General features: G+C 44.9%; 1 protein-coding gene across 7 annotated transcripts; it reads left to right on the top strand.

The window, feature by feature from the left end:
- The first annotated feature begins 1,245 nt into the window (after positions 1 to 1,245).
- Positions 1,246 to 18,888, top strand: LOC147354895 (uncharacterized). Of its 7 annotated transcripts, XM_086346165.1 has the most exons (8): positions 1,246 to 4,041; positions 4,836 to 4,912; positions 7,231 to 7,401; positions 15,329 to 15,431; positions 15,901 to 16,114; positions 17,165 to 17,263; positions 17,486 to 17,685; positions 18,315 to 18,888. In XM_086346165.1, exons 6-8 carry the CDS (start codon positions 17,229 to 17,231, stop codon positions 18,572 to 18,574), a joined length of 495 nt encoding a protein of 164 aa, XP_086202291.1. In that variant the 5' UTR covers positions 1,246 to 4,041; positions 4,836 to 4,912; positions 7,231 to 7,401; positions 15,329 to 15,431; positions 15,901 to 16,114; positions 17,165 to 17,228; the 3' UTR covers positions 18,575 to 18,888. The 7 variants fall into 7 exon arrangements, with proteins under 7 accessions (XP_086202291.1, XP_086202288.1, XP_086202290.1 ...); XM_086346162.1 differs by lacking the exon at positions 7,231 to 7,401; XM_086346164.1 differs by lacking the exon at positions 15,901 to 16,114.
- Positions 18,889 to 27,259: the final 8,371 nt, after the last annotated feature.

The following is a 27,259-nucleotide window of genomic DNA, read 5'->3' as shown; positions in this document are numbered from 1 at the left end:
ACACAATGGAATATTACTCAACCACGAAAAGGAACAATACGAGTCAGTTTAACTGAGGTAGATGAACCTAGAAACTGTGATACAGAGTGAAGTAAGTCAGAAAGAGAAAAATAAATATAGTAAATGAACGCATACACATGGAATCTTGTAAAATGGTACTGGTGAATATTTGAAGAGCAGAAACAGATACACAGATGTAGAGGAAGGACTTGTGAACTCAGCTGGAGAAGGAGAGGGTGGGATGAATTGAGAGAGTAGCACTGAAACATCACCTACTACCATATGTAAAATAGCTAGCTAGTGGGAAGTTGCTATATAACATGGGGAGCCCAGCACTGTCCTCTGTGATGACCTAGAGGGTGGGATGGCGGGAAGTGGGAGGCAGGCTCACCAAAGAGTGGATAATATACTTATGGCCTATTCATGTTGTTGTATGAGGAAAACAAACCAAACAATGTAAAGCAGTTATCCTTCAATTAAAAATTAATAAATACAATCTAAAAACTATCATTCAACACATTTGTACTGTCATCTAAAGCTATATGGGATCATCTTCTATTCCTAGCTATTTTTCCACTATAAGTGCTTATAAATGTCATTAAAGGTTTTGAAAATATGATTTTAAAATATGATTTTAATAGCTACACAGTATTGCTTAATATCTCACACATACATAATAACATTTCAGTCTCAACATAGAAACATAATACCAAAAAAGGTTTGCATTTTAAACTAAAGCTTGCATTTTAATTCAGTTCAGTGAGAATTCCTCTGAAGATCTAAAATTCTTATGAAAAGTACATTATGTCGAGTCCTTCTTGCTTTCATCTGTTATGCCATATTCTCATTTACTTCTAAGGACTCTTGGACTTTTGACATTTTTGCCTTAGGCTGTAATTTTTGACTGAGATAAAATCTTAAATTTAGATATTAAGAATGTCAAGAAGCACTCTTGTAAGTGTGAGTCACTCAGTCATGTCCAGTTATTCGTGACCCATGGACTGTAGCCCACCAGGTCCTCTGTCCACAGAATTTTCCAGGCAAGAATATTGGAGTGTGTAGCCATTCCTTTCTCAAGGGGCTCTTCCTGACCCAGGGGTCAAACCCTGGTCTCCCGCATTGCAGGCAGATTCTTTACCATATGAACCACCAGAGAACCCTAACCCTGGTGTACACGGATGTAAAAATCCTCAAAAGAACATTAGCAAACCAAATTGAAGACACATTAAAAAGAATCATACACTATGATCAAATGGAATTTATTCTGTGCCTGCAAGCATGATTTATTATTTGCACATCAATCACTGTGATACACAATATGAGCAAAATTAAGAATGAAATCATGTGATCATCTCAATAATTGCAGAAAAAGCTTTCAACAAAGTGTAACATCAATTTTGGTACAATCTCTCAATACAGTGGTTAAACATGGAACATCCTAAAGGGTATATAAGACAAGCCCACAGCTAACATCCAAGTCAGTGGTAAAGAGGTGAAAGATTTTCCTAAAAGATCAGGAATAGTACAAGGATGCCCACTCTCCCCAATCTTGTTCAACATAGTAGTGGAAGTGTCCTACCCAGAATAACTAGGCAAGAAAAGGAAATAAAAGCATCCCCATTGGAACAAATGAAGTTACACTGCCATTATTCGATTATGACAGGATTTATATGAAACCATAAAAACTCCACCAAGTAACAAGTATTAAAACTAATAAACTCAGCAATGTAGCAGGAAAATGAGCCATCAGAGAGAGAACAGAACAGTACCATATACAAATGCATCAAACAACAACAACAACAACAACAACCATGAAATAAAATTTACCGATGAGCAGAAACACCTGTACAGTCACAGGCTCCAAGACATAGAGTCTGGATTCAAATCCCACCTTACACTGACCTGCAGAGTGACCCAGGGCAAATCACACAATGATCTGAGGCTCAACATATTCAACTGTAAAATGGACACAAACCCAGTATCTCCTCCCAGGGCTGTGAAACTCCAAGGAAATGCTTATTTAGGCCCGGGCATTGGAGTGTCTCCTGGAGCCTCTCCCTGTATGAAACTCTTCTAGAACTGGGCTCTCCTGATCCTGTGGGTGAGGGTCAAGTGTAGAGCCTGGGAGCCAAATGGGACTAGACAATGACAAGGACAAAAAAAATACTAGTTCTGTGTCAGGGAGGGAAGCCACCTCCTTTCCAGATCTCAGAGTGGGGCCTGCACCGAAGGCCCGGGGGATGCACAATCAGATGTGAACCCCGACCCCACCCCACCCCCAGCAGGGATGGAGCCTTCCTGGCAAGAACCTTCTCTCTGGTCCGGGCTCCAGTGTGATGTGGGGCTCCTCCCTGAGTTCTCCAGGTCTCCACCAGGCAAAGAGCTCTTGGGACTTGGAGGTCTATTAAACCACAGGTGCCTGAGAGTCAGAATGACACAAGGACTAACAACATTGAAAATTAGCTATATTTAAAAAAATGACAGAAGTACAGACAGGTCAGGGGATGAGAAGCAGGAGGATTGACTACCTCTCAAGCCTTTAGCAGAAATATCTCCACAGCAGCTCAGCAGAGCCCACAGGAGGAAAATATAATGGAAAAGCAGGCTATGGGTATTTCTCTACACTGCTGGACCCAGGGACCCATGTCCCAATCCACCAACATCCTTTTGCATATCCAGACAGCAAGAGGGAGAAACACAGACCTTGCCTTAGGAAGTCTCAGCCAGACTTAATATTGAGGTTGCTGAGCATGGTTACGTGGTCACTAGGGTCACTCAGTCCCTCCTCTGTGCTCACATCCTCTGTCCTCACAGAAACATACATGGTTCACTACAGAGAACCCTCTGAGGGTACTTGTGTATACTAGAAACAGGCAATGGTGAAGTGTGAAGAGAAGACACAGAAATGGAAACATGCTTCTGGGGTGCTGTACAAATTTCCAAAGATCTGAAGTTCTTGATACTTGGCATTGTTAAAAGAAGCTTCTTAATGTGTAAACGCAGAAAGGATATTTCCAGGAGAAAGGACAAAGGAATCGTCCCATTGGGACAATTTGGTATCCATGTGGGAAAGTAAGTTGGATCCCTTCCTCAAAAGACAGCACCAAATCAATTAGACACATACTAAAAACCAACAATTGAAGGAAAAGCTTTACAAAATTTCGAACCATTTTTGATGAGGGAATATCTTTTCTTTAAATTGAGGTATTGTTGATTTACAATAATTTGTTTAAGGTTTACAGCAAAGTGATTCAGTGATTCAGCCTCTCAGGTACTTCCTTGGAAAAAATTCATTCCCTTTGGGAGGCCCCTAGGCCATGCCCCTCTACTCAGAACAGCTAAGAATCCTGAATAGGCAAAGCAGCATATGGGGGTGCTCAGTGAGGGTTTTTAGACTGAATCAACTATTCTAACATGATACAAGGAACAAGCCCAGAGTTTAAGAGAGGATCTCCAAACCTACCTTCCAAAAGGAGGTCATGCTCCCTTGAATGTCAGTGCGTGAAACAGCGCTTGGGAAGGGAAAAGGTATGTCATGAATATTTGGTCTGCAGAGGAGACAAAGTGGTGTGTAGAGATGATGTGCAGGCATGTCCCAGGACACTGAGCACACGGACAGAGTGACCGGACTCTCAGCCCTGCTCTGGGGGCATTGCACTCTCTCCATCCCTGCCAGAGCGTGAGCAGCTCACACGTGTCTTGGAGAGTATGGTCACATGACCTGGACCTGGCCAATCAGTGTGCTCCATCCCTGGCCACCATGATTGGCACTGACCAATCGGGACCCAGGACCAGGCCTCAAGGGGGATTCAAAGGAAGAGGAGGGCTGGCTCTGCCGGAAGGGGTGGGGCCCTGTGAGGTCAGGCTGCAGCAGTGGGAGGGGGTGTGAGTTCACCTGGGGCAGTTGGTGACCTTCTTGCGCCCGTTAGGGCAGAGCCGCTGGCCTGATAAGGAGGGTGCTGCTGAGCCCAGGGGTTGAGAGCGCCAGTTCCTGCTGTGGTCCCGGAGCTCCACCTGAGACCGGAGGGAAGCCGTCTGCCCGTGAGTCCTCTCCTGCTTGACTGTCAGCTTGTTTGGACTACGCTGGGTTTTCTGTCCAGCTGGCTACGTGAAGACCCTGGAAATGCACCTGTGTGGGTTTTGGCTGGCTTCAGGGAAGAAATGCTAGATGACACTGGGAGACTCCAGTTTAATCTGGATTCAGGTCATGTCTCTTGAAAGTGAAGTGAAAGTCCCTCAGTCGTGTCCACCTCTTGGCAACCCTGTGGGCTATACAGTCCATGGAATTCTCCAGGCCAGAATACTGGAGTGGGTAGCCTTTCCCTTCTCCAGGGGATCTTCCCAGTCCAGGGATTGAACCCAGGTTTCCCGCATTGTGGGCAGATTCTTTACCAGCTGAGCCACAAGAGAAGCCCAAGAATACTGCAGTGGGTAGTCTGTCCCTTCTGTAGCGGATCAGCATTCCCGACCCAGGAACCAAACCGGGGTCTCCTGCATGGCAGGAGAATCCTTTACCAGCTGAGCTGTCAGGGAAGCCCAGTATCTCTTAAGGCCAGCTATTCATTGTAGTATCACCCTAATTAGTCTTCATGGGATTAAGGTAGCAACCTGCTAAGGTAGCAATCGATGTCCTTTTTCTACAGGACAAAACTGGGGCTCAAAGAAGGGGGTAACACAGCTAGAGCAAGGAAGTGTGTACCTAAACAAAACCCCCAGATCCTGCTGTTAGAACTCAGGGAAGCCATATGGTGTGGCTTGTCCATGTGATGGGGGCTAAGACACCCAGCCCACACCGGATACTGTGGGGACCTAACTTGGTAACTGCCTTCTTGCAGCTCTGAGACTCAAAAAAGCGATTTTCACTGGAGAGAGGAAGGATACGTCCCTCCATCCAACCCACCACATCCTCCAGGTACTCCCACACCCTGCCCCCTTTCTCTTTCTTTGTGAGGGAATAAGCGTCACGCTCATGTGACCACATTGGCTGTCCACTGTTCACGAGCTACCACCTGGAGCTGCTACTGGAGAGGCCAAGTGCCTTTGCCCCCGAGTACCCCTCTTTCCTTTGCACTGTGGGGGCCTTTCTCAACACCTGCACACCAGAGGCCGTTTCTGAGACATGCAGGGACCCTCCTTCAGTTTGCAACAGATTGCATCCATCACTGTCCTTTCAATGCTTCCTTTGACACTCAGCTCCTGAGCTCCTTTGTCTGCATTGTGACCCACCTGGCTGCCACGGAGGGACAGAGCTGACCATGAATCCAAAGCTCAGATCTGACAGGCAGGAATCTGTGTGTAAAGGGCCTGATTAATCATGCTGTAGAGGCTGTAGTGGGCTCCAGGGATCCGTAAGTAGGACTTGGGCCAAAGTGACTCCACAGCTGTTTTAATGCCTGGGGAGGGTCTGGCTATAGTGGGGGTGGGGTGAGTCTCCTGAGGTTCTGAAGGCCCACTGTGTGCAGATTCATGGTGCATAGAGAAGAGAAGGCAGAGTCCTTTCCTGGAGGTGGTCAAAGCTCATGGATGAGCCAGACAGGCAGGCAGGGCACGAAAGCACCTGAGCTGCCATTATGAGTGAATGGTGTGGGGGCAGAGGAAGAGAACCAGGTTTGCTCGCTTATTGGAGCCCAGGGCAGGTTGTCCCCAGACTAAACACTTACTATGGTGATGACCGTCACTGCTGTCTGCAAAGGGTTTACGTTGGTGTGTGTCTTCATCGAGTGGTCAGGCCGTCTCTAAGCTACACTGGCCATGGGCATTGCCTCTCCTTGGAACTTGACATGTTTCGTCTCTTCCCTATGGAACATTCATTTCTAAGAGGGTTTTTGGGCCACAAGGATGTTGGGTTTTTCTCTAGCTTTGTCTCATGAGGAACGCTTTTCCACTTGTTGATGTGGTTTGTTTTCCCAGCTCTCTTTCTTGCCTTATTTTGTCAATTTGTTTCTGCCAGAGGAAGAGCTCAGAATTTGCCTCTGGCTGATATGTGACACTTACAACAGCAACACCTACCTGGATATAATGACCACATTTGCCGAAAGGGCTTTGTTTTGCAGAAGACATCTTGAAAGTACCTACACTGTCCTTTCAGATTCCCAAAGGCTATTTGAAATGAAATAAAAACACGAATTCTCAAGTTTAGTCTTACAATGTGTGGGGAGTCAGAAAAATCCCCTGGAGAAGGGAAACACCACCCACTCCAGTATTCTGGCCTAGAGAATTCCATGGAGTGTATACTCCGTGGGGTCACAAAGAATCGGACAAAATCTGATGACTAATCAACAACACCGAAGCTTCACCATTTGTCAGAGATAACAACAGTATTTACACGACTGTGTGCATGTTCAGTGGCTCATACGTGTCAAACTCTTGCAGCCCTGTAGCCCCTAAGATCCTCTCTCTGTGGAATTTTTCAGGCAAGAATACTGAAATGGGTTGCCATTTCCTCCTCCAGGGGATCTTCCCAACCCAGGAATTGAACCCAGGTCTCCTGCATCTCCTACATTGGCTGTCGGGTTCTTTTCTGCTGAACCACCTGGGAAACAAGTCATTACATAACTGGGTTATCCTAAAGTACTTAACTTGGAGTCTGGCACTCGGGAAATTCTCACTGGTGATGTGAATATTCAGTCATATATCATTATTGCTCATATGATAATGAAATGGCCATGCTCATAAAGGAGAAAGAAGAGCCTTTCCAAGTCCAATTAAATCCTTTGCCACACATATCTTTTTAAAAACTTCTGACTTTGAAATGAACATCAAACATAAAGACATTGGTTATGGCCTCCAGAAAAGATTGAGCTGTACCAATAAGTGACGAGGATTCTTCTCCCAGTTCCAAAATGCATGCGTTGTTTCCCGGGCACCAGCGAGCACTTCTCCGGTGGGCTCAGAGAGGCTGAGTCACTCACCAGAGACAACACAGCAGCAGACCAGGACTCCGACCCAGGTCGCTGAAACCACAGCTCCCTCCTGTGCCCATCTGACCTGCCCCTTGAGGGCAGCAGGAAGATCTGGGCTCCCCTGGCCTGAGCCCCCGGGCCTGCCTCCCCTTGTCTGCGCTGGGATGTGTCCATTCCCAACCATGCACTGTGTCCCCCAGCCCTGGGCCGTCATATCAGGCTCCAGGCTCCCTGCAGGTGAGCCCCACGCCCACCAGCACACCTCCGAGCCCTGCCCATCTGGTCTCTGTGCCCGAGTGTCCTGATCCTAACTGTTTTCTTGAGGCAGCCCCAGGACTGAGCCCTGCTTCTTCGAAGCTCCCTTCACCAAGCCCAGTGAGGCTCTGCCCTGTGGCTTCATGACAAGTATGGTGGGCTGAGTAGTGGCTCCGAAAGCCATCCATCCTTCTGCAGCCTCCAGAGGTGGCCTTATTCCGATGAAAGGTCTCGGCAGATGGAAGTAAGTTCCTGACCTCTGCACCAGATCACCCGGGATGCATGTGGACCCTAAATCCAACGACAGATGTCCTTGGAAGAAAAGAGGGGGTGATCTGAGGCACAGAGCCACCCAGGGGAGAAGGTTTGTGCAGATGGACGCACAGGTCGGGGTGATGTGGCCAGAAGCCCAGGGTGGCCTGGCGTCCCCCAAGGACTGGACCAGGCCAGAGGGACCCTCCGCTGGAGCCTCTGGAGGGAGCTCAGCCCTGCCCACACCTTGATCACAGGTTTCTGACTCCAGAACTGGGGGGGGGGGGATGAATTTGTGTTAAAGCTGTCCAGTCTGTGGCCAGTGGCTGCAGCCACCCCTGGACACTGAGAGTGAACTTGCTGGCTCCAAGGTGAGAACAGTGGCAGGACCCACCCCCTACCCCCCAACCCCAACACACAATCTTGTCATGAGGTTAAATGAGTTCATACACACAGATGGCTGAATCAGGGACTGACATTTGGATCTCAGCCCGCTTCACTTCCTCCTCCTCGTCACCATCACCATCATTGTGAGGGGCCCTCATCCACTCATTCAGTGGACATACAAGGCCCTGATGCGGGCAGTGAGGCCAGCGAGCTGGGAGGCTCCACACAGGGCTCACCCTGCCTGCTGGGGCCGCATGGAGAAGGCTTGTGCAGTGACACGGAGACCCCGGGAGAGGCTGGATCCTCTGGTCGTGGGAGGCATGGGCGCCTCAGCATCAGAGGTGGAGGGTTGATCCGGGTTCATCCTGGGGGGGTGCAGCCCTTCACTCAAAGTGGGGGAAGAACCCCATGTGGCACCCAGTGTCTGGTAGCCTCCCCTTGCCATGGCAGGCTGCGGGCAGAGCCATGGATGACAAGGAGTCTGCATCTCACTAGGGGCCGAGGCTGGCACTGAGGGAATCCTCAGTGAGGATTTTTTTTTTTTAAAAACCATCATAAGTGACTTCAGCTCCATTGCTTTTTGCCAAAAACCTACAATGATCCCAAGAGCTTTGTACACTCCAAGGGTGGTGACTTGGACATGGAGCCCAGCACAGACCCAAGTCAGTCCTGCCCTGAGTCCCACAGGCCGGCCACACCATGCCCCTTCCTTGGCCTGGCTTTCTTCTGCCAGGACCCCCAGAATGGTGGAAAGGCAAGTGTGGCCTCAAGCTGAGGGGCCCAGCCTGGGCTCCAAACCCCTGGGGGTCCCCTTGGGACGTCTGGTGGACCTAGTTCCCCCTGCCGTGGGGCAGCTCTCTCTCGGGGACTGTCGTGTTTCTTTGCTTTCTGTTGTGATGGGGCACTCCAGTTATCTCGGGGTGATGGGAAGTCTGTTGGTGTTACATGCTCCTGCCTTAGATGGGGAAACGTTATTGCTGCATTGACACTGCTCACTCGATACTGGGAATCTGTTAAACACAAATGGCAAGGGGAACAGAGCAAAACAGAAAAAGAAAAATAGAGAGTTGCTGGGTTGCTTCAGGTCTCACCTGTGATTAAGAGTGTGTACAGCCTGCATGTGAACCTGGGTTCCCACACCTGCCAGCTACCAGGTGCCAGGCCCTGATTTTAGACCCCCAGCTTCACTAAGGAGTCATTGACAGATACAGTTTGTGTGTATTTCAAGTCTACATTGCGATGACTTGATGCCCATAGATATCATGGAATGATTGCCTTACATACGCATCACCTCACACGGTTAACTCTGTGTGTGTGTGTGTCTTTTATGTTGTTCTTATAATCCGTGAACACAATATAGATAGCTCTCCATTTTTTAAGATCTTCTTTAATTTATCTTAGAAGTTTATAGTTTGCTGTATGTCTTGCACATGTTTGATTAGATATCTTGATATTTTCAGTGCCATTATAAATTCCTAATAGATACAGAATTTACTTTTCTATATTCACTTGGTAAATTCATATATTTCAAATCATTCTAATTGTATTTATTTATGTACACACAATTATGTCTGCAAATCAGTTCTTTTTTCCCCTTTGAAACTGTGATAACCCTTTACTTTTTCTTGCCTTATTGTATGGACTAGGATCTCCAGTCCTGAGTACATTGGTGAACAGAAGTAGTAAGAATAAGTATCCTTGTCTCTTTCACATTATCAGAGGAAAAGCTTTCAGTATTTCACCATCACACATGATATTAGCTTTTTTGTAGATAGTTTAATCAAAATATGTAAATTCTTCTCTGTTAGTTTACTAAGAGTTTTTTCTTAGTTGTGAACTAAAATTATTACATTACATTTTCTTGTTTATTTTCTGCAGATTTTGAAACAGGTAATTTTTCTTTTATGTGATTATTTTTCTTTTATGTGATTTAACTTTAAAAAATTTTTGTGATTCTAAAACGACCCCAACCTGATCTCAATGTATTCTCTTTCAGTTGGACTTTATTTCTTAGTGTTTTATTTAGGGTTATTTCATCTATACTCAGAGTCTGTAATTTTACTTTCTTGTACTTCTTCCTGGTTGGATTTAGTATCAAGGTTATGCTAGTCTTATAAAACAAGGTTGGAGAGTGTTCCTTGTTTACTGCAAGAATTCCTGTGAGATTACTGTTTTCTTCCCTAGAATTTTGGAAGAATTGATTGGCAAAACCAGTTGGTTTTATTGTGGGGAGGCTTTTAATTTCAGATGTAATTTTTTTCATGCAAATAAAATTTTCTGATTTTGTATGTCTTCTTGGGTCTATTTCAGTAAAGCATTTCCCTCCTGCTAGAAAGTTATTGAGGCGAGCAGACTCTCCAGTTAGTAAGTGAACTGTGGTTCATAGTATCTTTCTTATCTGCAAGATGTGTTGTCTCCCCTTTTAAAAACCCCTGATGCTGGTGATTTGAGCTTTGTCTCTTTGTCTTAATAAGTCTCTCTAGGGGTTTATCAGTTCTTTCAAAGAGCAAACTTTTGGCTTTGTTTTTAAAAAACTTCATATTTGCTTTCTGTTTGCTTGTTTTCTGCTCCTTTTTTTTTTTTTTCCCCCATCTACCTTGTGTTTCGTTTGCTATGTTTTTTTCCTGGTTTCTTGGGAGAGAGGCTTAATTGATTTTTAGCCTTCCTTTTTTTCCAGTGTATGTGTTTAAGACTTTAAGTTACCCTCTAAACACAGTCGCTGTGTCCCACAGGTTTGAATAAGCCAGATTTTCATTATCTTTTATGGAAAAGTATTTTCTAATTTTCATTGTGTTTTTTAAAATTATTATTCATGAAATTCTTCAAGCAGTGTGTCATTTAACTTCGCAATGTTTGGGGAGCTTTTTCCAGTGACCCTTTTTTGATTTCTAGCTTAATTCCATGAAGAGCCCCATTGTAGGCTTTTGGGGTTACTGTTATAAATCCCGTAGACTAGCTGATAAACAACAGAAAGTTGTTTCTTGTAGTCTTGAGGCTGGGGAGTCCCAAGATCACCAGCAGGTGCCACATCTGGTGAGGCCTGTTTCCTGGTTCCTAGACTGCCTCCTGCTTCTCCCTGTCCTCACAGCACAGGAGCCCATTCCCTCCTGGCCTGACCCTTTGCAGGGTGCCTGCCTCCTCGGATCATCACCACGTGCTGGGTGAAGTTTGAGGGCCCATAAACTGTCAGCCCATTGCAATCCCTAAGTATCCTCTGCATTATTTCAGTCCTTTGAAATAATTCAAGCTTTCCTAATGGCTCAATACATATTCTTTCTGTTATATGTTCCTTGGGCTCTTGAATATGTATCAGTGGGAATGCAGTGTTCCATGTGTATCAGTCAGATCAGGCTTGTCACTCATGTAATTCAGATTCCGGTAGCCACGTTGAATAAAAGCAGAAGTAGGTGAAATTACCTGTAATATATTTTATTTTAACACACCCCAAATATTATCATTTCAGTGTGTAATCAACATGATAAAACCTAATGAAATAGTTCACGTTCTTTTTTTCATGCTAAGTCTTTAAAATCCAGTGTGAGTTTCATGCTTGCAGCGCATCTGATTGTAGAGCCAGCCGCATTTCAGGTACTTCATGGCTGCAGGTGACTACATACCAGGGCCCAGTTCCACGAGAGATGTGTCTTTAACGTCTCCCACTGGGATTATGAACTTGGCTGTTACTCCTTTTCTATTTCTGTTGGTTTTTATGTATTGGTATTTTGAAGTTATGTCATTAGGTACATTCAAGTTTAGAATCCTCATCTTCTTGCTAGATTGAACTTGTATCAGTATGAGATGCTCCTTTTTATTGCTAGAAATGCTTCTTTTTTAGAGAATATCTGACAGTGATATTGCCACATCGGTTTTCTGTCCTTGTTGGCCTGGGTATCTTTTAGGTTCACCTGTCTAAAAGATATTCCATCTTAACATGTAGCTCTGTGAATAGTGTACAGTTTTCATTGGAATCAGTTTGACACTTTATCTTTTAATGAGAGTGTTTGCTCTGTTTATAATGTTGATATTCAGTGTGTAGACACCATGTTGCTGTGTGTTTTCTGTTTGTCCCACCTAGTCTGTGTTCTTTGCTCTTGCCTTCTTTTAGAAGTTTGAAGTGTTTCTCTAGTTCTGTGCTCCTCTGTCAGGTTGTTGGGTGCACATTCAGAGACACAGCGTGTGTTTTACATTCAAGTCTAACTTAGTACTTTTACTGCCTCCCTGACACGACTGTTTCCTCCTTGTCACTGTTACACTTTAAACTGTTAGATGTATATTTGGCGTTAACATCATTGTTTTGTAGAGTTAGTATTTACCCTCACAGTTACCTCATTGTTGGTCTCTACTTGTTTTTTATATTTCCATCAGAGACTACTTTTCTTTTTCCCAAAGCACTGCCTGAATATTCTTTTAGTGCATGTGTGTGGGTGATGAGTTGTCTCATTTCCACTTGCCCTAAAAGTCTTTATTTTGCTTTCATTTTCGAAGAGTGTTTTTCTTGGGTATAGAATTCCAGGTTGGTGGTTATTTGTTTTTCAGCATTTTACAGATGCCAGTCCATTATTTTCTGACTTCCTTGTTCTTGAAAAGTCAGCTCTCAGTGTTGCTGTGCCATTAAAAGCCACACCATTTTTCCTCTGAGTGCTTGAACATGTTCTTCTAGCCTTAGGCACCGACAGAGCTGCTGAAACCAATGGGTGGTTATCATTTTTGAGTCAGTGGTCTGATTCTTGAACCAACTCTTACCACTGTCCCTGTCAGCCAGTTCAGTCGCTCAGTATCTGCCCCGTTGCAACCCCATGGACTGCAGCACACGAGGCTTCCCTGTCCATCACCAACTCCGGAGCTTGCTCAGACTCATGACCATCAAGTTGGTGATGCCATCCAACCATCTCATCCTCTGTTGTCCCCTTCTCCTCCTGCCCTCAGTCTTCCCCAGCATCAGGTTCTTTTCCAATGAGTCAGTTCTTTGCATCAGGTGGCCAAAATATTGGAGCTTCGGCATCAGTCTTTGCAGTGAATATTCAGGTCTGATTTGCTTTAGGACTGGCTTGTTGGATCTCCTGGCAGTCCAAGGGGCTCTCAAGAGTCTTCTCCAACTCCCCAGTTCAGAAGCATCGATTCTTTGGCATTCAGCCTTCTTCATGGGGCAACTCTTACATCCATACATGACTACTGGAAAAATCATAGCTTTGACTCAGTGAACCTTTGTCGGCAAAGTAATGTCTCTGCTTTTTAATATGCTGTCTAGGTTTGTCATAGGTTTCCTTCCAAGAAGCAAGCATCTTTTAATTTCACCATCTGCAGTAATTTTGGAGCCCAAGAAAATAAAGTCTGTCACTGTTTCCATTGTTTCTCCATTTATTTGCCATGAAGTGATGGGGCCGGATGCCATGATCTTCATTTTTTGAATGTTGAGTTTTATGCCAGCTTTTTCACTCTCCCCTTTCACTTTCATCAAGAGGCTCTCTAGTTTCAACCCCTGGAGGCATTTCTTATTCCCCTTTCTGTCTTTTCTCCACCATGAGGGTCCCCATTTATACTTTTTAACAACATAGTTTAACAACAGACTCCTTCAATATATTCTATCCTTTTTTTCTCTCTCTTATATATATTTTTTACTCGACCAGTCCTTCAGTTCACTGATCCTCTCTTCAGCTACGTCCAATTTGGTGTTAAGCCCAGAGACTGAGTTCTTAAATTCAGTCACTGTTATTGTAAAGTTCGAGAGTCGGTTTTGATTCTCAGAAATTTTTCCTTTTGTCAAGTATATTTTTGAACAGGTGACATTTGCATCTGATACCTCTAGCACACTTCTGATATGCTGATATACATCTGATACCTCTGGATCTGGTTCAGCTCTTTTTCTCTTGGTCTTGTTTGTTGTTACACCCTTTTTTGCTTCTTTGGTTGCATGTTGGACATTATGTTTGGAAAACCCTAGAGGTTCTGAGTGATGCTGCCTTCTCCAGAGTTTCCTCTGACACACACGTCCAGTGGGGACAGAGCTGTCTGTTCACTTAGGGCCTGAGGGACTTGAGGCTGGGGAGGGGGCAGTGTCCTTGTAAGCTCAGTCTCAGCAGCCTTCACCTACCTTCCACCACCACCCCAGGGAGGAGCTTTCCAGCATCTCGGTCTGGAAGCCTGGGCTGCCCCATATGTTTCCCCCCCCCCCCCCCTCTCGGCAGGTCCTGAAGTCGGGGGCTGCCCCCATCCGCAAGAGAGTGTAACCAAAGGGCCCGCCTGTGGGCACTTTTTCAGTGTTGCAACCCCAAGGCAAAGACCAAGACCAGGAAGAACTTGGCCTCGGCCCAAGTCCTGGAAGCAGAGTGGCCTGAGGTGAGAGCAGCCAGGGGCTGGGCCCATCAGATTGGGCCTCACCCAGTGAAGTTTTGGGGTTGTGTTTCATTTTGTTAGCATAGTTGTGGGCCCTGCCGGCCAGGGCGCTTTGGCCTTAGTGGGCACGATCGACCCCAGCAGGATTACCTTGTAAGAGGTTGTGCAGGTGCCACGTGGAGGACAGGTGGGGGCCCCACAAGAAGGGAAACACTGCATGGAGGAGTCACTGGGGCACGTGGACTAAGCTATAAAGTCAGTCCTTGAAGCAGAAAGGCTAAGCCCCTTAACGTCTCCCTTCTTCCAAAGAAAGGATACACTGGCTGGAGGAGTCTCTGGGGCATGAGGATCGAGCTAGAGAGTCAGTCCTTGAAGCAGAAAGGCTAAGCCCGTTAATGTCTCCCATCTTACAAAGCACAGACCAGTGTGTCCAGTATTTTAATGTCAGGTACCTACTGCTTACATGTATGACATACACCCTCATAGCTACACATGTCTACTACATGCCTCTTACAAGTGCTGGGCATTGTTCTGGGTGCTGGACACTCAGTATGTAGTAGGGGATACGTAGCCCAGGATTTTTTTATTTCTGCAAAGAAAAATAGAAGAACGAAAGATTCCATGTGGTTCAGTTTGAGAAAGTTCACCATGTGGAGGGCCCCATGTGCACACAAATTGTGGTAAAATACATATAACATAAATTTAACATTTTAACCACTTGACTGAATGACTGGGTGGCTTCAGTGGAGTCAGGCTAACAGATGGCCCTGAGGTGTCATCCACCTTTCTCCCAGAGGAACACTCCAAAGCTTGGTGGCCTTGTAGACCTTCCCTTTATTCTTCACTCTCCCCAGTGGCTCTAGGTCATTGGTCTGTGTGTCATTTAAGAATCTCTTTATCCACTTTGTTGTTAGGTTTATATTTTGGAAAGCTTCTCAGATGCCCCTGGGTCTTGAGAAGGTAGGCTTGGATTCCACGTTCTCCCCTGCCACATGCCTGCCAGGTTGAGGTGGAGGCCGAAGGCTGGTCTGAGTTGTGGTGGTCTGTGTGCTCGTGTGGTCAGTGGACCCCCTCTTCTCTGGAGGGGCAAGGAAATCCTTTGTGTGGAGCCTGGAGAGACTTGACAGCGTCAGTCTTCACAGTCTCTCTCTCTTTTTAATTTATGTTTGCATTTAGTTTCTCATTTAACTGTTTTCTAGGAGATTCCAACTCCTACTGAAGAACTAAAAATATGCATGGAGCAGCTTCTTGAAAGAATAAGAAGAAATCGCTGAGCTTAGAGTGGAAAGAAGCAATACCAGGGTCAGTAGGGGGATTCTCACGTGTTGACATTTGCCCCGCGGGGGTCACCGCTGGCCTCCGTGTGCTGTCTTTAAACTCTGTCTGATTTCCAAGTCATTTTTCACACCTTCCCACTGAGCAAACCAGGGTGGATCAGTTCGGGGTTCTCATACCTTGCTTCAAATTTATGATGAGAGCTAATGTAATTTTAGAACATTTGAGGGGGGAGTTCTCTTAACTTACATTTTTGTCCATGTTACACTTTGTGTGGGATCTTAGTTCCCCGATCAGGGATTAAAACCAATGACCCCTGCAGAAGTGTGGAGTCTTGACTACTGGGCCCCTGGGAAAGTCCACTCTAACTTTAGCCTGAACTGGCGGGATTCCGATGTGCCTTAGCATGTTTTCCGCTATAGGGTGAGTCTGAGAGGAGTTATTGGGCCTGAATCAAGCATGAGGTTGAAGGTGCTCCTTTGGCCCTGCCCTGCAGCTGCTACTGGAGCACCTGGAGTGCCTGGTTTCCTGGTATGTGTCATCCCTCCAGATGACGGTGGGCAAGCAGCAGGCGCAGTCCCTAGCCGGCATGACCAGCGACGTGGAGGTGCTCAGCGCACTGAAATTGCTGTTTGAGCACCACAAGACCCTGGACGAGAGGGTACCAGCCACCCAGTCGTCCTGGATTTGTACACTTGCTGTCTTGTTAGGTGGATGATGCATGTATTTATGTAACTACTTGACTTTTGAGCTTCTTGAATTCTTGTATATATATTTTTTCTGTAAGAAGTCAGAGTTTTATATAGTTAAAAAGCATTGCCTGTGTACATGCTCAGTCATGTCCAAATCTTTGTGACACTGTGGACTGTAGCCCACCACGCTCCTCTCTTCATGGGGCTTCCCAGGCGTGAATACTAGAGTGGGTGTCCATCTTCCACTCCAGGCAGTCTTCCCAACCCAGGGATCGAACCTGCCCTCTTGTATTGGCAAGTGGATTCTTTACCACTGAGCCACCTGGGAAACCCCCAGTTAAAAAGTGTTAGTTGGCATAAATGTCTCCAGATTTATTATATTCTGTATATCAACTTGCAGTTAAAAACTGGGTAATAGAATTAATTTAGGATAACATTTTGTTCTCTCAAATTTAGAATTTAAAGCTGTTAACAAGCAGATTTACTTGACGTTAAGATCAATGAGAGACATTAAAGGTATTCTGTGACAGTATCTATGTATTAGGGTGAGTATACACTAAGAAGTGTACTAATGTATATACACACATCAACACACAGTGACTTGGCCCCTTTTGTTTGAGTTGAGAGCGTGATTACGAGTAGCACTCGAAAGGTGTAGTTTGTTAGAAGAAGAATTAGGTGCCACACATAAAGAGGTAAGTTTGATCAGTCTTTGTGTAATTTCCGTGAAGGGTTTGTCATTTGAATCCTTTCATTTTAAAAAAGAATGAAAGCTGTAGTGGTGGGCATCAGATGTTATTTATCGTTCTGATTGAGGACCTGCCCACCTGGGTTATTTTAATGACTAGTAAACTAGACTTGTGGCTCAGAGTTGCAGGATCTCTTAAGTACCCCTTTTTCCAGCAGAAGACAAATTCTGACTCTAATCACCTGGTGGTATTCGGGATGGATAGTATCACCATGTATTTTCTTTTTATGTTGCGTTTTCAGTTTAGACTTGAATTTTTCCAGGTGTTTTGCTGTCTTTACTTATTTCTTTACTCTAATTCAACTTTTTGGTTTTAGCAGATGATTCTTAAAGAGGAGAATAACCAGGAAAAGATACTAATGCACAGGGTGCTTGATGTAAATCATGAGCAAGGAAACATGCCAAGCGCCAATGGAAAGGCAAGTCCTTGGTCTCACTCTCTGTCTGGTTCTTGTCTTACCATCCAGTCTGTGTGGGGCTGTCGGGACCTCTCACCAACATACCATGTAGGTCTGAGTGGCTGTGAGGGTCTTGTGAGCTCCCAGAGAGCAGAAGGCAGTTTTGACCTCACCGATTGCCCGGAAGTGCTGTGGTCCCTCCCTCTCAAAACAAGGCTGTATAAGGCTTCCTTTCCCCCTTAGAGACCCTCTAAGCCACGAGGAAGACCTGGCTAAGGTGATCGACCTCCAGGAAGTCATAGACAAGCAGGAGCAGAGCCAGATGGAGGAGCGCCTGGCAGCCCTCTTTGCCCATGTGACTGAAGGAGGACCTGGACATGGCCAGGAAGGACCTCCTCAAGTCCGAGGACGTGAACAGGAAACTGCAGCAGGATGTTCACGAAGTGAGTGACTGCAGCTGTGTCTGTTGTCCTGAGGTGGACTGTGAGTCCCTTGTTCTCCCGGTGATCTCAGCCTTGGCATGGCTGTGTGAGCAAGAGCAGAGCTCTGGTGAGACTGCAACTGGCTGCCTCCCCGCCTCTGCATTGAGATCTCTGGGGTAGAAGAGGCCTGGTCCAGGCATTCCGTTGGCAGTGAACCAACATTAGGGCAGCCCTAGCGCTGTGCTGCACCCTGGGTGTGGACTCCTCATTTCTACAAGTTCTAGGGTGCCCAGTGTGTTCCTTTTTTAAAAATTCATTCATCCATTTTTTGGCGTATAGTTGCTTTACACTGCTGTGTCAATTTCTGCTGTACAGCAAAGTGAATCAGTCATCTATCTATCTATCTATCTATCTACGTATCTCCCTCTCTTTTAGATTTCCTGCCCATTTACTTCACCACAGAGCACTGAGTAGACTTCCCTGTGCTATGCACTAGGTCCTCACTCGTTGACTTTATGTGTAGTATCAGTGCTGTATATATGTCAACCCGAGTCTCCCGGTTCTTCCTCCCCCACCCCCACCCCCACCCCCCGCAACTCCCTGTCAAATGTGTTCCTGATGATGCTGAAATTTCCTTCTGATTCACTCAGGCGAGTCTGGTGACGTCTGTGGAGCCCGTTCTCTCGGAGAGATGGGAGCATGCTGTGTGGACTCTGCTGAGGCAGCTTGCCTGGCCATCTTCTCTGGTTTTCTGAGGTTCCGCTCCTTGAAGGGATGTGTGACAGTGATACCGGCGGTCAGACAAGTCAAGTGGCATTTGCTCACCCTCAGATCCTCAGGCCCGAGTTGTGTAACCATGTGGAATCATGATGTTTCTGGCGGTCGTGTCTGCGGGTGTCATGATTTATAAGAAACTACCTAACGGTCACCGTGAAAACAGAAGAGTGCTGGGGGTTCAGGCCTCCTCCTGTGAGCCTCACCTCTCCTCTGTGCACAGACAGACAGCGCCCACCCTGCCCACCCCTCCCCCTTGAGACCATCTCAGAGAGAACCCCTCCAACATGTGGTACAGCAAGTGTCCTTGTTTAGTAGCTTGGTGTGAGTAATTCTGCGTGAGAACTCAAAAAAGAAATATTTGCACAGGTTTGTATAAGCTATTCACACTACTCTTTGGCAACAGGAGATTAGGTGGCAGAGTTTAATACATACAGAATTCTGGAAAAAGCGTTTTTAAGACCTTTCACTTTTAATGTTAGGACTTTGCCCACATTGGTTACTTAATGACCAGGGAGGGACCTGAAATGGATTTTGAACTGGCACACAGGAGTTGTACCAGCAGCAAGTTCTGGTCCTGGTTTGAGTGTTTCATACATGTGGTGTAACTCTGCTTTAGAAGAACTAGGCTTGAGAAATCTGTGCCCAGTTGTGTTACACTTTGATCTGCTTGCCTCATTCACAAGCCAGGTGATTCCTCCCACCATAGTCAATGACAAGTCATGTCTCAGTCTCCATTCATGTAAAAAAGACTACAGGTTATTAACCTTCTGCAACTCTTAAGAAATGGCAGTGTCACAGTCTGTCAGGCCCCTCAAATAAATACACCCAAATATCAACTGGTCGCCCCCCCCCCACCCAGTTCCAAACCTCTGCCTGTGTTTTTGAGTGTTGTCAATCCTGTGACTACCACTCCGTGGTACCAAGTTTGACCCTAAGGAACAATGTTTGTCTCTTCTCTCTCGCTGGCCACGAAGCTACAGGCTCCTTGATGTGCGACCATGAGCAACACCCAGTCATACTGTCCACACACCAGAGAGGCCCTTGTCACACTCGACAGCGCTGAGGGGAGCTGCTTGGGGGAGCGGCCTACCCATGGTGGAAGGGAGCCCCTCGTAGCCTCGTCTGGTCCAGTTCGGCTCTCAGGGGCTCCAGGTTTAGAATCAGCTGGACCTATGAAAAAGCAAATGACACAGCCTGCACCGCTTGCTTTCTGGATGTAAAATGACTTGCACCAAAATGTGTAGAACAGGTTATAGGAGTAGTTATCAACTCCAAATATTTTAATTGTGAGAAAATATTCTCTAGGTGTCCCATAGCAAATAGAAGCACTCAGAACAGTATTAAACCCTATAAACCATAATGAATAAGAAGTTCCATCTCAGGTGTAGAAAAGCTTCTGGAGGAAACACGGCAAGCCATTAACAATGATGAAGTCTGTAGAGAGAAGCTGGACTTGGGACGGGGCTTCGGGTAGGGGGTCAGGACTCACTCTATTGCCCTCGCTCCTCTCATTGCTTTAAACTGTATCCATGGAGCTCACCTGCATTCCTGGGCATTCCTCACATTCATTCCTCTACACCCCACTTCTTCATGGGGTAAAACAAGTCAAACGGGCCAAGTTTCTGAGTCACTTGACTCAACCTGGCAGCTCTGTGCTGTCGGCCATGGCAGTCACTCGCCTCCTGCAGCCCCTGAGCACGTGAGACAGGCTGGTGCAAACCTCGATGTGGAAATCACACAGGATTTCAAGACTCGCAGTGAAAAAAGGACGTCAAATAGCCTGTTGGTTTTTAAGAAAGTTTAGATTGCATATGTGACTCATATTATCTTTCTAACGGACAGCACAGTCCATGTGAAAGGCTCACGCTTTGTCTCAGCTTTCGGGTGAACCCAGAAAGGACTACTCAGAATTCTGAACCACACACAACGGCCACACACTCTAAATCCATCTATAATGCAAACACATTCAGTGTTCAAAACCAGAAATGCTATACATGTTACAGCAGTGGATTAGCCATAAGGAAAATGTAACTCGACATCTCCTAAGCATCTTTAGTGACTGGAACAATGAACCCAGCTCAATTCAGCTCTTAACAAATTGCTAAACGATTTAGAGATTTAAGTAGCTTGTTGTTTTGCATTTCTTCTAATTGCTTTTTAACATTTTTAGCTTCCCATAGGAGAGAATTCTGAAAAAGATACAAACAGCTTTAGTGTCAATTCTTACAGATGTTGCATGGACTGCGGGATGGCTACTCTTCTGTCTGAAAGCATAAAGCACCTTGGGATGAGTGGCGGACCTCGCGCCCAGAGTGAAGTGCCAGCAAGAGGCTGGATGACAACTTTTAACATTAACTTGTACACAGACAATCTCCTCCTTCCCTGACTGATCTTTTAGATACAAGGAGGCCAGGTCCCGGCAGAAGTGAAACTGCTTATAGCTTTTTGCAGTTCAGTGGTCACTCAGGAAACTGGCGCAGGTTTCACATGCCAAATTCAAGCCTGAGACAAAACTATCCCCACCTCAGGGCCAGCCCACAGTTCAGGGTGAAGTGAGGGGACCACACTGTGTGGTCTCTAGTGAGGTGTGTGTTTCATCTTGGGTTTTGTGGGGGGAAAACGTGCCACAGAACTTGTAGTGACCATTGGTCTCTCTCAGACAAGCGTTGCCCAAACGCCAACCTCGGGAAAGGTTCTGGGCCTCGTCTTTAGGGCACTGGTGCAGGTGGGACAGGTTTTCACCGAACCTGAACCAGAATGTTGCCCACTGAGCTGCTCTGGTAGAGGTTCTCAGCCATTTTTCAAAGCAAATGAAAAGAGAGAAGGCTGGAGTTGGAATATGAGAATACTTGCTTTTAGTTGATTCAGTCTTTTCTATCACTTTATGTAAAAGATCCTGAACTAAACTTATTGATTTGACTGTGTCAGGCCTTAGCTTAGCTGCATCATGCGGGATTCCTTTGTCATGGTTGCCACGTGGTCTGTGGGATCTTAGCTCCCCAACCAGCCATCGAACCTGTGTCCCTGACCTTGCAAGGCAGACTCTCAGTCACTGGACTGCCAGCAAAGCCCCAGAAATAAACTTCTAAGAAAGAAACGAAAGGGTGAGGGTGGACCTAGAAGAAAGTTCTAGCATGGTGGCTGGTAACACTGGGGCCATCAGTGGATCCGGCTCTCTGACGCTTTCTGTAAAGGTTGCAGGCACACATCTATGTCTGTTCCTTTACACACTGCCTGTGGATGCTGTCACGCTTATTCACTAGCATGAAATGCTGCTACTCAATTATTCGTACCAGTAAAGACATTCACTCCGGGGCCCTCTATGGGAAGAGTTTTCCAACTCCTATGCTGGAGATTTCCCCCACACACAGGCCGGGCCAGGCCGGGCCAGGCCAGAAGCGCCTCTTTCTAAAGAGGCCATGGGGCTGGCTCACCTTACCCTCCAAAGCTGCCATTCTCTCCTTCAGATGAAGCTGAAGTTTCTCATCTGATTCGCATAGAAGCTTATCCAAGGTATCTGATAAGCATTTATTGTGCTCTTCATTTTTAGTCTCTGCATCGCCTAAAACAGGAAAAACAAAAACTCATAAACTTCAAGAGCAAGTATGGTCTTTCTTTTAAAACACCAGGGAGCCGCGACGTGAGCGGCCTATGTCTTGGTTCCCGAGGCAGTCCCCTCCCATGGCCACCTCTGGTGGGCTCTTAAGCATCACCAGAGCAGATGGGCAGGTGCAGAGGGAGGCAGGGACTTCACTTGTCAAAGGTCACTCCCAATGCTTCTCTTTGGCAGAGCACCTGGTGGACCTTACTGGCACCAGATATTACTCGTCGCAGGGGCTTGGGGAGCAAGCAGATTTACACTCAGAAACAAGCAGACTTTAAAGGGGATCGGCTTACACACATGTTGGTGGAGGAATTTCCCAGTATACAAACAGAATCTTGATTCTGGATTAAGGGGGTAAAATGAATTCAATTTATAAAGCAAAAGGTGAGAAAATTCATTTTGGAAAAAAAGCCAGTGGAGATAGGCTTTCACATATTTGTCTTTACATGCAACATCACTTGAATTCTTTGAAATAATTGCTGTTGTTCAGTTGCTCAGTCATGTCTGACCCTTTGTGACCCCATGGACTGCAGCACGCCAGGCTTCCCTGTCCTTCACTATTTCCCAGAAGTTGCTCAAACTCATGTCCATCGAGTCAGTGATGCCATCCAACCATCTCGTCCTCTGTCACACCTTCTCCTCCTGCCTTCGCTCTTTCCCAGCATCAGGATCTTTTCCAAGGAGTGTGTTCTTCACATCAGGTGCCCAAGTATTGAATCTTCAGCTTCAGCATCAGTCCTTCCAATGAATATTCAGGACTGATTTCCTTTAGGATTCATTGGTTTGATTGCCATACAGTCCAGGGGACTCTCGAGTCTTTTCCAACACCTCAGTTGAAAAGCATCAATTCTTTGATGCTCAGCCTTCTTCATGGTCCAACTCTCACATCCGTACATGACTACTGGAAAATCCGTTTCTTTAAGTAGGTGGACCTTTGATGGCAAATGATGATCTTAGTTTTTTTTTTTTTTTTAATGTTCAGTTTCAAGCCATCTTTTTCACTTTTTTTCACCTTCATCAAGAGGCTCTTCATCAAGGTCCTCGTGGCTTTCTGCCATAAGGATGGTGTCATCTGCATATCTGAGGTTATTGATATTTCTCCTGATAATCTTGATTCTAGCTTTTTCTTCATCCAGTCCAGCATTTCTCATGATGTACTCTGGATATAAGTTAAATAAGGAGGACGATAATATACAGCCTTGACTTACTCCTTTCCTGATTTTGAACCAGTCTGTTGTTCCATATCCAGTTCTAACTGTTGCTTCTTGACCTGCATACAAATTTCTTAGGAGGCAGGTCAGGTGGTCTGGTATTCCCATCTCTTGATGAATTTTCCACCGTTTTTTTGTGATACACACAGTCAAAGGCTCTGGTGTAGTCAATTAAGCAGAAGTATGTGCTTTTCTGTAAGTCTCTTGCTTTTTCAATGACCCAACATATGTTGGAAATTTGATCTCTGATTCCTCTGCCTTTTCTAAATCCAGCTTGAACATCTGGAAGTTCATAGTTCACATACTACTGAAACCTGCCTTGGAGAATTTTGAGCATTACTTTGCTACCGTGTGAGATGAATGCAATTGTGCAGTAGTTTGAGCATTCTTTGGCATTGCCTTTCTTTGGGATTGGAATGAAAACGGACCTTTTCCAGTCCGGTGGCCACTGCTGAGTTTTTCCAAATTTGTTGGCATATTGGGTTCAGCACTTTCACAGCATCATCTTTCAGGATTTGAAATAGCTCAACTGGAATTCCATCACGTCCACTAGCTTTGTTCGTAGTGATGCTTCCTAAGGCCCACTTGACTTCACATTCCAGGATGTCTGGCTCTAGGTGAGTGATCACACCATCGTGAATATCTTGGTTGTGAAGATCTTTTTTGTACAGTTCTTCTGTGTATTCTTGCCACCTCTTCTTAATATCTTCTGCTTTTGTTAGGTCCATACCATGTCTGTCCTTTATTGTGCTATCTTTGCAGGAAAAGTTCCCTTGGTGTCTCTAATTTTCTTGGAGAGATCTCTAGTCTTTCCCATTCTATTGCTTTCCTCTATTTCTTTGGATTGATCACTGAGGAAGGCTTTCTTATCTCTCCTTGCTATTCTTTGGAACTCTGCATTCAAATGGGTATATCTTTCCTTTTCTCCTTTGCCTTTTGCTTCTCTTCTTTTCACAGCTATTTGTGTGGCCTCCTCAGAAAACCATTTTGCCTTTTTTGCATTTCTTTTTTTGGGGGGATGGTCTTGATTACTGTTTCCTGTACAATGTCACCAACTTCCGCCCATAATTCTTCAGGCATTCTATCAGATTTATTCCTTTGAATCTCTTTTATCACTTCCACTACATAATTGTAAGGGATTTGATTTAGGTCATACCTGAATTGTCTAGTGGTTTTCCCGACTTTCTTCAATAGAAGTATGAATTTAGCAATAAAGAGTTCATGATCTGAGCCACAGTCAGCTTCCGGTCTTGTTTTTGCTGACTGTATAGAGCTTCTCTATCTTTGGCTGCAAAGAGTATAATCTGTCTGATTGTGGTGTTGACCATCTGGTGATGTCCATGTGTGGAGTCTTCTCTTGTGTTGTTGGAAGAGGGTGTTTGCTATGACCAGCGTGTTCTCCTGGCAAAACTCTATTAGTCTATGCCCTGCTTCATTCTGTACTCCAAGGCTAAATTTGCTGTTACTCCAGCTATTTCTTGACAAATTAAGGTGCGTGAGTGTAAAGTCACTTCATTCGTGTCCCACTCTGTGCGACCCTATGTGCTGTAGCCTGCCAGGCTCCTCTGTCCATGGTATTCTCCAGGCAAGAACAATGGAGTGGATTGCCATGCCCTCCTCCAGGGGATCTTCCCGACCCACATAGTGGCACCTGTGAAGCTGCACAAATTAGGGGGGGGGGTCATATGTATTTTCATTTTGTAATCTATGGCTTTGTACTATTAAAAGACTCTTAGTTCTTGGAGGATCTCTTCAGTATTGAAATGTTGCTGCGATGAGCTGTGACAGATGCCAGGATACTTGGCCTCTGGAGGAAAGGAATTTGATCCAGTGCCAGTGATGAGGCTTGATTGCTCAGAGCTTTTTATGTAATAAAGTTTTATTAAAGTATAAAGGAGATAGAGAAAGCTTCTGATATATGTCAGGAGCCACCACGAGAGATCCCAACCATGACAAACGTCATGTGGAGAGGACCTGACAGACAAAGGCGAAACAGGACTCAAGGGATTCTCTGGATCTGCTCCAGCATCTACCCCAAAACTAAAATCTGTCTGTCTACTGTTTATTATATTATGCTTTTCACCAACTTTTTTGACATTTACAGGGGGCTATCCCTGACCACCTTTTTCTGAAACAAATCAACTTAGGGCTATAGTTACTAAGTCTCCTGGGCTTGAAAGGAACATTTTTCCTGTAACCCCTCTGTTACTATTTTAGCTTGTTTGGCAGGTTTATCCACATTCTTACAACTAATGCACATGATTGTTCACAACACCCCAAGCATAACCTTCGAGCGATAAAAAAGCTTTATTAAAATAATACTGCATTGTTGAGCCAATGTTTGCTGCTGAGTTTCCTTGTCCTTTACCCAATGTGCGCCTGGGAGTACATTAACAAAAATAGTTGGTATGCAAGAAAAACAAGCAGTAGCCTTGGCATTAGCAACATAAAACCCTTGAGTTAGTAAGTTCTTTCTTTGTTGTAACCCACTGTGCCTTTGTTCCATAAGAATGTATCTCTGTTTCTTGAGGGGGACTGTAGACTAAAACGATAAAGGGAAAACAGGTTTTCTGGGCGACCAACCTTTATCAAAAAAGAGTTACAAAATGTTAACAGGCCACAGGGCCAGAAGATGGTGTGCACAACATAAGACCCTTGTTTATAAAAAGCTATACAAAAAATGTCCTGCTTTTGATAAGGGTGAAACTGATGTAATGTTGAGCTGACTCTATATAACTCTGTATCTTTCACTTCTGGAAATATGCAACTTAGGGTATAAAAGCTCCTTTTGAAAATAAAGCTACAGACCTGGCTTCATCAGAGCTTGGTCTCCCTGTGTCATTTTTTTTTTTCCTTTTCATGCTTTTTTCCTCTCTGTTCTTTTTTTAGGATGACTACTTAAAACACAGGGGCTCTCTGTTCACTTTTTGCCTGGGCTTCTAAGACCCTATCGGGAAGGCGCCCTGCGTCTTCACCAGGGAGAGGGCGCCCTGCGTCCTAACCCCATCTGAGAGGGCGCCTGCGGACTCTGTGAACAGAACAAGTTCTGTGTCAGGAACTTTATTGGCTTTCTGTGTAAACCAAGGAAGATTAAGCCTATTTTTTCCCCCTTTTATCTATCTCCTTTACTTTCTCTATTTGCCGACACCGTTCTCCTGAGGGAATCCCTGGATCCAACTGGGGCTGGACCCCGCTAAGTGGCACCCGAAACAGGGTCCCGAAGGTAAGTCTCCCCCATTGTACAGTTTTTCGAACAGCTAGGACCCCACTCAGGATGCCGCAGACCCCCCTGCATAAAATAGGTAAAGTAAAAAACAGTGGGAAGTAAAAATCTTTTCGATGAAGAGATAAAAAAGATAATTTTCTGACACGGGTAACAGTGAGTCAAAAGAATGACAACTCTTTATAGGAGTAATCTTACAACTGTTAAACAAAAGAGGAATTAAGTTTAAGAAAGCTAATGTTCAATCCTTTTTACATTTGTACAAGAGCAATGTCCTTGGTTTCCAGAAGAGGGCACTGTTAACCTAGATATCTGGGAAAAAGTAGGGAAGCCCCTAAAAACTTATTACACTTTACATGGCCCAGAAAAGGTCCCTACTGACACCTTTTCTCTATGAAATATGATTAGAGACTCTTTAGATCCTGCTCATGAATCTGGTTAATCCACTACATTAATTGCCAACGTGATTTAGTAATAAAATATATAAATAACTTACATTAATTTATTAAAATGTATTATTATTATTTTGTAATTAAATAATATAATTTTAATATTAATAAATGTTTGTGAATCTAATAATATATAAATGTATTACATTTATTACATAATGCTATTATTACATTATTATATTATATATTATATATATTAATTATACTTATGTATATACACATACATTATATATGATTAATATTTAATATTAGCTACGAATTACATTATAATTATTTACATAAATAATATTACAAAAATTTATTGTAAATACTTATATTTACAGTATATTAC

This window comes from Bos grunniens, chromosome 17 (assembly GCF_055505025.1).
Source record: "Bos grunniens cultivar Pamir isolate PY7600 chromosome 17, Bosgru_T2T1.0, whole genome shotgun sequence".
Classification (NCBI taxonomy): Eukaryota; Metazoa; Chordata; class Mammalia; order Artiodactyla; family Bovidae; genus Bos; species Bos grunniens.
This window is presented reverse-complemented; position numbering and strand designations above follow the sequence as displayed.